We start from the raw sequence: 12,912 nt of genomic DNA on the forward strand, positions 1-12,912 counted from the left end.
TTTTTTCTAAAAGATTCCAATTACTTAGTTTTTCTCTTCTTTCTTTCGGTTGATTTTTGAATTTTAAAGAGTCAAAATTGAAGATAAACTATGTTTCAAAATTTAATTTTCATTTTTTTTGTGTTTCCTCTTCTTTTAAACCGTTTAATTAAGTGTTTTTTTCATCATTTATTCTCTACAAAAAACCTTCCCTAGAAGGAAAAAAAATGTCTGACGTAATGACGGACAGAAATACCCTTTTTTAAAATATTTATCTGTTTCTATATATATTTATTGTAAGAAATCATTAAGATGATCAGTGTTTCCACAAAGATAAATATTATTAATTGTTAATAATAACATAGAGTTAAAGGTAAATTGAGCAAATTGGCTATTTCTGGCAATTTATTTAAGTGTGTATCAAACTGGTAGCCCTTGGCATTAATCAGTACCCAAGAAGTAGCTCTTGCTTTCAAAAAGGTTGCTGACCCCTACTCTAGATGCAGTATTTTGCGACTTAGGGCAGCCATGTGCCTTTTTGCTCCTTGGGGGGGCAGTAATGAGTCTCTAACTACGCTGAAGCCCTCCCACAGAGAATAGAGAAATAAAAGTGACCTCACTTAAGTCAGCATTGTTTCTAGTACTTACTTAAACTCTTTCCCTGTTGTTTGAGGGGTGAAATATGAAACACTCGCCTACTTTAAGGGGAACTTCCCTTTTTTGGGGAATTTTGCCAATCGTTCACAATCAATATGAAAGACATGACGACGGATGTTTTTTTTAGCGCATTCTTACTTGGAAATAAAGGTAATTAAAAGTCTGCTTACAGCAGAGCGAATGAGAGGTCCTCTGTTACGCCCATAAAACACAATAATAAAACATCCAATGTGAACGTTGTCTGTCTATCTGTGTTGGCCCTGCGATGTGGTGGTTACTTGTCATGGCTGTACCCCGCCTTCCGCCCGAATGCAGCTGAGATAGGCTCCAGCAACCCCAAAAGGGACAAGCTGTAGAAAAATGGATGGATTAGTGATATTGTTATTATAAGCGCTAACGCAGACAAACTATAGCAGCGATGTGATCATGAGCTTGTGTGCTAATGTTGACAAGATTAACTCATCAGCTGCTTCTTCATTTCCTTTGCTCGTTAAACTTTATTTTAGATCATAAATCATGCCTCTCACCTGCATGACAAAGACGTATTCCGACGAGTTGGTATACTTTGACAGCCAATTTAGACACGGAAATGGCGCTTGATTCCACCCCCTTTTCTTTGCGAGGAACACAATATATGAGCATCCTAACAGTCAGCATGCTAATAGCCGCAGAGCTTGTACAGTAAGTGATGTTGTATCATGTTTGTTGGCTCTCATGAATGAAGGAATGAAATAAGTTTATTTTGGTCATATAATCAACTATCAACCATTTTGTGTGGTCAGTTTAACAGTACAGATGATACATATTTAACAATATTACACATTTTCACACAAAAAGAATGACCGAAAAAGGATTAGGCTGAAGCCAAAGCTCATAGTTGCCTATCTTATATCTTCACTCAAAATAAGATTACCTGAAACATCAACCTTCAAAAAATCTATGGGATGAAAGTAATTGTTACTATATTTTATAATTTTCCAATTACCGTATTTCCTTGAATTGCCGCCAGGGCGCCAATTAATTTAAAACCTCTTCTCACTCCGGCACTTACCAAATGCATGCGGTAAAAATTTGAGTGTGATGTAAGGATACCATCATGAAAAGCACATTCAATAAATAAAACTTTATTATAGTCTTACATTTACTTATAAATGAAGTCCATGCGCAGCTCCTTCTGATCAAAAACATCGATAACTTGTTTATAGAAGTCTTCCTTATCTTTCTTCAGTTTTAAAAGTCTCTCTGTCTCGATGGAGATCTTCTTTTATTACTTCCTGCTTGGATTGAAAGTCCAGTTTAGAAAACGGTTTTATTTTAGATATGTAATCCTCCATGTTAAAAGTGCAAGCGAGAGGAAAAACTAAAGGATCGCTGCTCACTCTTGCTGCTTGTTGTCACTTCTTCTGCAGCCGAGTAGTCGCAAGAAGGATCACTAGCGCCCTCTACCACCAGGAGGCGGGAGTCATTTAATGACTCATATTTGACACACGCAGCTACGGTATATTAATAAAACATAGCTGCTTACTGGTCTTTTTAGCATATTCAATAGCTTGGACCTTAAATCCTACTAAATAGCTCTTAATCTTCTTCCCTTTATGCGATTTCAAATGATTGAAATCAGCCTCCTCCATTTTGAAAATGATGACAGGTGAAGTGGATCTAACATAATAGTGTGAGAGTCCAGTCCATAGTGGATCTAACATAATAGTGTGAGAGTCCAGTCCATAGTGGATCTAACATAATAGTGTGAGAGTCCAGTCCATAGTGGATCTAACATAATAGTGTGAGAGTCCAGTCCATAGTGGATCTAACATAATAGTGAGAGTCCAGTCCATAGTGGATCTAACATAATAGTGTGAGAGTCCAGTCCATAGTGGATCTAACATAATAGTGTGAGAGTCCAGTCCATAGTGGATCTAACATAATAGTGTGAGAGTCCAGTCCATAGTGGATCTAACATAATAGTGTGAGAGTCCAGTACATAGTGGATCTAACATAATAGTGTGAGAGTCCAGTCCATAGTGGATCTAACATGATAGTGAGAGTCCAGTCCATAGTGGATCTAACATAATAGTGTGAGAGTCCAGTCCATAGTGGATCTAACATGATAGTGAGAGTCCAGTCCATAGTGGGGCCAACAAGAGACCATCCCGATCAGAGACAGGTCAGCAGCACAGAGATGTCCCCAACTGATGAACAGGTGAGTGGTGCACCCTTGGGTCCCGACTTTGGACAGCCAGCACTTCATCCATGGCCACAAATGTGCCCGTTACGCCGGGCATCATGTATATATATATGTATATATGTATATATACATATATACATGACATATATACATGATATACAGTATATATACATATATGTATGACATATATACATCATGTACAGTATATATACATATATGTATGACATATATACATCATGTACAGTATATATACATATATGCATGATATATATACATCATGTATATAAAACCTTAATGGAGGTGTTTGTATGTTTTTCCAGGGCTTTATAGGCAGAATAAAGCTGCTCCCGTAGGCTCTATTGTAAGCAGACTTATGATGGCACTTATTTACTATTTGGAATGCATAAAAAAATAAAAAAATCAGTCATGTCTTTAATAAGGTTTGTAAACGATTGGCAAAATCCCCCCCAAAAGTGAGTTCCCCTTCAAGTGACTTATAAAAAGCAATCATTGTTTAATTTGTATTGCAAGTTAAGCTTTTGTATTTTTGTGGCCAGCTCTGGGAGTTGTTCTACAAGCTGCACTTTGTCTACACCTACATCGCACCCTGGCAGATCACATGGGGCTCCGCCTTCCACGCCTTCGCTCAGCCCTTCGCCGTGCCTCGTATCCTTTTCTGTGCCATGGTTTTATGAGAGGTCACGCTCCTCCAGTCACCCGTTTTTCATAAAAGTGCACATGGCCGCTCAGCAGTAAATGCTCCAACCTTGAAAGGTTTTTGCTGACCTTTTCAAATCCAGGCCAAAGTTAGTCATGCGAAAAACTGTCAGCGTTTTGCATGAAAACAAATGGTGTTTGGCTTCGGGAAATACTCTGGTATTAATGTAACTCATTGTTGTACAAACCCTGTTTCCATACGAGTTGGGACATTGTGTTCGATGTAAATATAAACAGAATACAATGATTTGCAAATCCTTTTCAAGCCATATTCAGTTGAATATGCTACAAAGACAACATATTTGATGTTCAAACTCATACACTTTAGTTTTTTTGTGCAAATAATAATTAACTTAGAATTTCATGGCTGCAACACGTGCCAAAGTAGTTGGGAAAGGGCATGTTCACCACTGTGTTACATCACCTTTTCTTTTAACAACACTCAATAAACGTTTGGGAACTGAGGAAACTAATTGTTGAAGCTTTGAAAGTGGAATTCTTTCTCATTCTTGTTTTATGTAGAGCTTCAGTCCTTCAACAGTCCGGGGTCTCCGCTGTCGTATTTTACGCTTCATAATGCGCCACACATTTTCCATGGGAGACAGGTCTGGACTGCAGGCGGGCCAGGAAAGTACCTGCACTTTTTTTTTACGAAGCCACGCTGTTGTAATACGTGCTGAATGTGGCTTGGCATTGTCCTGCTGAAATAAGCAGGGGCGTCCATGAAAAAGACAGCGCTTAGATGGCAGCATATGTTGTTCCAAAACCTGTACGTACTTTTCAGCATTAATGGTGCCTTCACAGATGTGTAAGTTACCCATGCCTTGGGCACTAATGCACCCCCATACCATCACACATGCTGGCTTTTACACTTTGCGTCGATAACAGTCTGGATGGTTCGCTTCCCCTTTGGTCCGGATGACACGAGGTCGAATATTTCCAAAAACAATTTGAAATGTGGACTCCTCAGACCACAGAACACTTTTCCACTTTGCATCAGTCCATCTTAGATGATCTCGGGCCCAGAGAAGCCGACGGCGTTTCTGGATGTTGTTGATAAATGGCTTTCGCTTTGTGTAGTAGAGCTTTAACTTGCACTTACAGATGTAGCGACCAACTGTATTTAGTGACAGTGGTTTTCTGAACTGTTCCTGAGCCCATGTGGTGATATCCTTTAGAGATTGATGTGGGTTTTTGATACAGTGCCGTCTGAGGGATGGAAGGTCACGGTCATTCAATGTTGGTTTCCGGCCATGCCGCTTACGTGGAGTGATTTCTCCAGATTCTCTGAACCTTTTGATGATATTATGGAGCGTAGATGTTGAAATCCCTAAATTTCTTGCAATGTCACTTTGAGAAAGGTTGTTCTTAAACTGTTTGACTATTTGCTCACGCAGTTGTGGACAAAGGGGTGTACCTCGCCCCATCCTTTCTTGTGAAAGACTGAGCATTTTTTGGGAAGCTGTTTTTATAGCCAATCATGGCACCCACCTGTTCCCAATTAGCCTGCACACCTGTGGGATGTTCCACATAAGTGTTTGATGAGCATTCCCCAATTTTAACAGTATTTATTGCCACCTTTCCCAACTTCTTTGTCATGTGTTGCTGGCATCAAATTCTAAAGTTAATGATTATTTGCAAAAATAATTAAGTTTATGAGTTTGAACATGAAATATGTTGTCTTTGTAGCATATTCAACTGAATATGGCTTGAAAAGGATTTGCAAATCATTGTATTCTGTTTATATTTACATCTAACACAATTTCCCAACTCATATAGAAACGGGGTTTGTATATTATTCACTGTTACACGTGGCCTTCTAAGGACCGCCATAACAAGTTTGACACGCCAGGTTTTACACATTGTGCTGTTTTCTCTTCCATCCTTGACCTCGCCGCCCGCAGACTCGGCCATGCTTTTTGTGCAAACGTTAGTGTCAGCAATCTTCTCCACCCCCCTCAACCCCTTCCTAGGCAGCGCCATCTTCATCACATCCTACATGCGACCTGTCAAGTTCTGGGAGCGGGACTACAAGTAGGAAGCGATGCTGCAAAACCTCCACACCGATCCGGAATGTAAGATTGTGTAATTGTACATTTCTCCACTAAGCACCAAAAGAGTGGATCACTCCAACACCCGGCTGGCCTCGCAGCTGGACAGAAATCCAGGTGACTAACACTTCTCATGAAAGTATGAGAAGTATCATCCCTGGTCTGATTACTGCTTCCTCTGCAGGCTCTGATGACAACAACCTCAACTCCATCTTCTACGAGCACCTGACCCGCTCGCTGCAGCACAGCTTGTGTGGTGACCTGCTGCTGGGCCGCTGGGGCAACTTCAGCACCGGCGACTGCTTCATCCTGGCCTCCGACTACCTCAACGCCCTGGTGCACCTGGTAGAGATCGGCAACGGCCTGGTCACCTTCCAGCTCAGAGGGTTGGAGTTCAGAGGTGAGGTCCAAAGTCAAACTCGCATTCTGTCTCGATGGAGCTTAGTGAAGACACCTCAGTTAATTCCTCAATGAATCACTTCATGAAAGGCCTACTGAAATGAGATGTTCTTATATAAACAAGGATAGCAGGTCCATTCTATGTGTCATACTTCATCATTTCGCCATATTGCCATATTTTTGCTGAAAGGATTTAGTAGAGAACATCCACGATGAAGTTGGCAACTTTTGGTCGCTAATAAAAAAGCCTTGCCTGTACCGGAAGTAGCAGACGATGTGCGCGTGATGTCACGGGTTGTGGAGCTCCTCACATCTGAACATTGTTTACAATCATGGCCACCAGCAGCGAGAGCGATTCGGACCGAGAAAGCGACGATTTCCCCATTAATTTGAGCGAGGATGAAAGATTTGTGGATGAGGAAAGTGGGAGTGAAGGACTAGAAAAGAAAAAGAAAAAAAGACTACAGTGGTAGCAATTCAGATGTTATTAGACAATTTTACTAGGATAATTCTGGAAAATCCAGGATCTGCTTATTGTGTTACTAGTGTTTTAGTGAGATTATATGGTCGTACCTGTACAACCTGAAGGTCACCCCCGCACCTTTCTTCAGCACCAGTCGACGGGTGGTGGCGATGCCCATCTCTGCCCTTCGCAAGGGACCCTCTTTAAAACACGATCTTTCGAAATGATGGCTGCATAATACACTGTACTTTGTGTGTGTGGTCCAATCCAACCGTGTTCGCTTGATATCTCTGTTCCATAGTAAAGCTTCACCGTCATCTTTCGGGAATGTAAACAAAGAAACACCGGCTGTGTTTGTGTTGCTAAAGGCAGCCGCAATACACCGCTTCCCACCTACAGCTTTCTTCTTTGACGTCTCCATTATTCATTGAACAAATTGCAAAAGATTCAGCAACACAGATGTCCAGGATACTGTGGAATTTTGCGATGAAAAGAGACGACTTATAGCTTGGGACGATGCTGGAACATGTCCTCTACAATCCGTGACATCACGCGCACGCGTCATCATACCGCGACGTTTCAGCAAGATATTTTGGCGCGAAATTTAAAATTGCAATTTAGTAAACTAAAGCGGCCGTATTGGCATGTGTTGCAATGTTAATATTTCATCATTGATATATAAACTATCAGACTGTGTGGTCGCTAGTAGTGGCTTTCAGTAGGCCTTCAACGATAAGTGCTTTGTTTATTTCCCTTAGAAAGAAAAATGTAAGAAAATACATTTTTATTTGTCCCAGCTAGCATGCAACTCAAGTTTTTGGTTAAAAAAATGTTTTGTATAATGCATTAGTTGTAAGTAAAGGCTAGGAGTAGAGATGTCCGATAATATTGGACTATCGATAATCTCGGCCGATAAATGTAATATCGGAAATTATCGGTATTGGTTTCAAAAAGTAAAATGTATGACTTTTTAAAGCGCTGCTGTACAGAGAGGTACACGGACGTAGGGAGAAGTGCAGAGCAGTTGTGACTCCCACTCATTCTTGCCAACACTCCCCATTATCCCGGAGACTTCCTGCCAGGTTCAAACACTGATGACATCTATTAAAGAAGACAAGAAGCAAAGAATCAAACAGAGACAGAATTCAATTTGTACTCAATATTGAGAAGAGTCGCCTGGACACTGTTGTACTTTATTTGACTTTTTCCGACCACATGATCACAGCTGCTTCCAGAGGGAAGTGGGTCGTAAACAGCGCTGCCTTTGGTTACAGAACAGTTCAAAAGAAAAGGTCGTAAACACTTCACAGAAATGGTTGTAAATGAGTTCAAAAAGAGGTTCGTAAAACAGTTCAAAAAGCGGTCGCCTGGAGGGGAGTCCGGTCATTCTTCCTCCTCGCTTCCACAGTCCTTGGGAAAGACAATATCTTTCTGTTTGATTCTAATACATGAAAGACACAGGAACACCTTCATTTTGCTTCTTCCCTACATAGTGGAGTTTTACCAGCCTTACTTTTGGTAAGTTCCAAAGACAGCTTTTGCTTCTCACCGGGAACTCAATGTAGCACAAAGTTTTTGTGATAATTTAGATAGAATTTCACTGCCGGTCCCGGGGCTACCATTCTCCCGGATTTTTACCGATTTCCACCCGGACAACAATATTGGGGGCGTGCCGGCCCAATCACATAATATCTACAGCTTTTCACACACACAAGTGAATGCAATGCATACTTGGTCAACAGCCATACAGGTCACACTGAGGGTGGCCGTATACACAGCGCCAACACTGTTACAAATATGCGCCACACAGTGAACCCACACCAAACAAGAATGACAAACACATTTCGGGAGAACATCCGCACCGTAACACAACAGAACAAATACCCAGAACCCCTTGCAGTACTAACTCTTCCGGGACGCTACAATATACACCTCCGCTACCCATCCATCCATCCATCATCTTCCGCTTATCCGAGGTCGGGTCGCGGGGGCAGCAGCCTAAGCAGGGAAGCCCAGACTTCCCTATCTCCAGCCACTTCGTCTAGCTCTTCCCGGGGGATCCAGAGGCGTTCCCAGGCCAGCCGGGAGACATAGTCTTTCCAACGTGTCCTGGGTCTTCCCCGTGGCCTCCTACCAGCTGGACGTGCCCTAAACACATCCCTAGGGAGGCGTTCGGGTGGCATCCTGACCAGATGCCCGAACTACCTCATCTGGCTCCTCTCGATGTGGAGGAGCAGCGGCTTTACTTTGAGTTCCTCCCGGATGGCAGAGCTTCTCACCCTATCTCTAAGGGAGAGACCCGCCACCCGGCGGAGGAAACTCATTTCGGCCGCTTGTACCCGTGATCTTATCCTTTCGGTCATGACCCAAAGCTCATGACCATAGGTGAGGATGGGAACGTAGATCGACCGGTAAATTGAGAGCTTTGCCTTCCGGCTCAGCTCCTTCTTCACCACAACGGATCGATACAACGTCCGCATTACTGAAGACGCCGCACCGATCCGCCTGTCCATCTCACGATCCACTCTTCCCCCACTCGTGAACAAGACTCCTAGGTACTTGAACTCCTCCACTTGGGGCAGGGCCTCCTCCCCAACCCGGAGATGGCACTCCACCCTTTTCCGGGCGAGAACCATGGACTCGGACTTGGAGGTGCTGATTCTCATTCCGGTCGCTTCACACTCGGCTGCGAACCGATCCAGTGAGAGCTGAAGATCCCGGCCGGATGAAGCCATCAGGACCACATCATCTGCAAAAAGCAGAGACCTAATCCCGTGGCCACCAAACCGGATCCCCTCAACGCCTTGACTGCGCCTAGAAATTCTGTCCATAAAAGTTATGAACAGAATCGGTGACAAAGGACAGCCTTGGCGGAGTCCAACCCTCACTGGAAACGTGTTCGACTTACTGCCGGCAATGCGGACCAAGCTCTGACACTGATCATACAGGAAGTGGACCGCCACAATAAGACAGTCCGATACCCCATACTCTCTGAGCACTCCCCACAGGACTTCCCGAGGGACACGGTCGAATGCCTTCTCCAAGTCCACAAAGCACATGTAGACTGGTTGGGCAAACTCCCATGCACCCTCAAGAACCCTGCCGAGAGTATAGAGCTGGTCCACAGTTCCACGACCAGGACGAAAACCACACTGTTCCTCCTGAATCCGAGGTTCGACTATCCGGCGAAGCCTCCTCTCCAGTACACCTGAATAAACCTTACCGGGAAGGCTGAGGAGTGTGATCCCACGATAGTTGGAACACACCCTCCGGTCCCCCTTCTTAAAGAGAGGGACCACCACCCCGGTCTGCCAATCCAGAGGTACCGCCCCCGATGTCCACGCGATGCTGCAGAGTCTTGTCAACCAAGACTGCCCCACAGCATCCAGAGCCTTAAGGAACTCCGGGCGGATCTCATCCACCCCCGGGGCCTTGCCGCCGAGGAGCTTTTTAACTACCTCAGCGACCTCAGCCCCAGAAATAGGAGAGTCCACTACAGCCTCCCCAGGCACCGCTTCCTCAAAGAAAGACGTGTTGGTGGGATTGAGGAGGTCTTCGAAGTATTCCCTCCACCGATCCACAACATCCGCAGTCGAAGTCAGCAGAACACCATCCGCACCATACACGGTGTTGATAGTGCACTGCTTCCCCTTCCTGAGGCGCCGTATGGTGGTCCAGAATCGCTTCGAAGCCGTCCGGAAGTCGTTTTCCATGGCTTCCCCGAACTCTTCCCATGTCCGAGTTTTTGCCTCCGCGACCGCTAAAGCTGCACACCGCTTGGCCCGTCGGTACCCGTCCACTGCCTCCGGAGTCCTATGAGCCAAAAGAACCCGATAGGACTCCTTCTTCAGCTTGACGGCATCCCTCACTGCTGGTGTCCACCAACGGGTTCTGGGATTACCGCCACGACAGGCACCAACTACCTTGCGGCCACAGCTCCAATCAGCCGCCTCGACAATAGAGGTTCGGAACATGGTCCACTCGGACTCAATGTCCCGCACCCTCGTGACATGTTCAAAGTTCTCCCGGAGGTGTGAATTGAAACTCTCTCTGACAGGAGACTCTGCCAGACGTTCCCAGCAGACCCTCACAATGCGCTTGGGCCTCCCAGGTCTGTCCGGCATCCTCCCCCACCATCGCAGCCAACTCACCACCAGGTGGTGATCGGTAGAAAGCTCCGCCCCTCTCTTCACCCGAGTGTCCAAAACATAAGGCCGCAAATCCGATGACACAACTACAAAGTCGATCATGGAACTGCGGCCTAGGGTGTCCTGGTGCCAAGTGCACATATGGACACCCTTATGTTTGAACATGGTGTTTGTTATGGACAATCCGTGACGAGCACAAAAGTCCAATAACAAAACACCACTCGGGTTTAGATCCGGGCGGCCATTCTTCCCAATCACGCCTCTCCAGGTTTCACTGTCGTTGCCAACATGAGCGTTGAAGTCTCCCAGTAGGACAAGGGAATCACCCGGAGGAGCACTTTCCAGTACTCCCTCGAGTGTACCCAAAAAGGGTGGGTACTCTGAACTGCTGTTTGGTGCGTAAGCACAAAAAAAAAAACAAAAAAAAAAAACCGTATGGCAAAAATAAATTATATATACCTCCGCTACCCTCCGAAATATAATTTATTTTGCCATACGGTTTTTTTCCAACAATACAATTTGTCATTAAAGAATTGCAATAATACAAGATATTTACCCATGTGTTTATTTTTTGAATTTTTATTTTTTATTTTTATGATATAAAAAAAAAACTGGGCAGCACAGTGGCAGAGGGGTTAGTGCGTCTGCCTCACAATACGAAGGTCCCGGGTTCTATCCTGCGCCCGGGATCTTTCTGTGTGGAGTTTGCATGTTCTCTCCGTGACTGCGTGAGTTCTACTACGGGTACTCTGGCTTCCTCCCACCTCCAAAGACATGCACCTGGAGATAGGCCCCTCCCACCTCCAAAGACATGCACTTGGGGATAGGCCCCTCCCACCTCCAAAGACATGCACCTGGGGATAGGCCCCACCCACCTCCAAAGACGTGCACCTGGGGATAGGCCCCTCCCACCTCCAAAGACATGCACCTGGTGATAGGCCCCTCCCACCTCCAAAGACATGCACCTGGGGATAGGCCCCTCCCACTTCCAAAGACATGCACCTGGGGATAGGCCCCTCCCACCTCCAAAGACATGCACCTGGGGATAGGCCCCTCCCACCTCCAAAGACATGCACCTGGGGATAGGCCCCTCCCACCTCCAAAGACATGCACCTGGGGATAGGTTGATTGGCAACACTAAATGGTCCCTAGTGTGTGAATGTTGTCTATCTGTGTTGGCCCTGTGATGAGGTGGCGACTTGTCCAGGGTGTACCCCGCCTTCCGCCATATTGTAGCTGAGATGGGCTCCAGAGCCCCCCTGTGTCCCCGAAGGGAATAAGCGGTATGAAATGGATGGATGGATGAAAAAAAACTATTTTTGTGAAAAGCAGCATTCCCTTAATCAAATGCCAGGCAATCTCTGCAGTTGATTACTGCGTGGACACTTCATTAGGTACACTTGGACAAACATAATCTGCCTTTCCAAACAGTAATGCTCCATTCAGACTAATTACTTCCAGAAAGGTAATCGTACGCGTTAGTGCTCATGAGAGGCATCTGTACCTAATGTATTGGCCAGTGAGTGCAGTGAGCGCTGACTCTCTCCACATTTAAACCAACAGGCACCTACTGCCAGCAGAGGGAGGTGGAGGCCATCACGGAGGGCGTGGAGGAGGACGAGGGCTGCTGCTGCTGCGAGCCGGGCCACCTCCCCCACATCCTGTCCTTTAACGCCGCCTTCGGCCAACGCTGGCTAGCGTGGGAGGTGCTGGTTACCAAGTACGTGCTGGAGGGTTACAGCATCACCGACAACAGCGCCGCCTCCATGCTGCAGGTGTTCGACCTGCGCCGCATCCTCACCACCTACTACGTCAAGGTGAGTGGGATGCCACTTACACGTCTGGAACCAGGCGCTGTACCAACTTCTTGCATACATAAATGTGAAGAGTGAGGGTAAAATATGGGACATTTTGTACAAAAGCAGTGAAGTTGGCACATTGTGTAAATGGTAAATAAAAAGAGAATGCAATGATTTGCAAATCCTTTTCAACTTATATTTAATTGAATAGACTGCAAAGTCAAGATACTTGACGGTCAAACTGGAAAACTATTGTTTGCAAATAATCATTAACTTGTCACTTAATGGCAGCAACACATTGCAAATAAGTTGGCACAGGTGCATTTTTTACCAGTGTGTTACATGACCTTTCCTTTTAACAACACTCAGTAAAGGCTTAGGAACTGAGGAGACACATTTTTGAATCTTTTCAGGTTGAAATGTTTCCCAATCTTGCTTGATGTACTACTGAAAGCCACTACTAGCGACCACGCAGTCTGATAGTTTATATATCAATGATGAAATATTAACATTG

The 12,912-nt window shown here is 45.1% G+C and overlaps 1 protein-coding gene across 5 annotated transcripts in view; it reads left to right on the forward strand.

The window, feature by feature from the left end:
• The window catches only part of pcnx1 (pecanex 1), a 112,669-nt gene that overhangs the window by 78,660 nt on the left and 21,097 nt on the right, over positions 1-12,912 (forward strand). For all 5 annotated transcript variants that reach the window (XM_061893899.1, XM_061893900.1, XM_061893901.1 and 2 more), the window contains 5 exons: positions 3,379-3,487; positions 5,443-5,572; positions 5,648-5,706; positions 5,774-5,989; positions 12,163-12,416. In XM_061893899.1, coding sequence (XP_061749883.1) covers positions 3,379-3,487; positions 5,443-5,572; positions 5,648-5,706; positions 5,774-5,989; positions 12,163-12,416 — 768 coding nt within the window. The remainder of the gene's footprint in view (positions 1-3,378; positions 3,488-5,442; positions 5,573-5,647; positions 5,707-5,773; positions 5,990-12,162; positions 12,417-12,912) is intronic.

Source organism: Nerophis ophidion, linkage group LG03 (assembly GCF_033978795.1).
Source record: "Nerophis ophidion isolate RoL-2023_Sa linkage group LG03, RoL_Noph_v1.0, whole genome shotgun sequence".
Taxonomy (NCBI): Eukaryota; Metazoa; Chordata; class Actinopteri; order Syngnathiformes; family Syngnathidae; genus Nerophis; species Nerophis ophidion.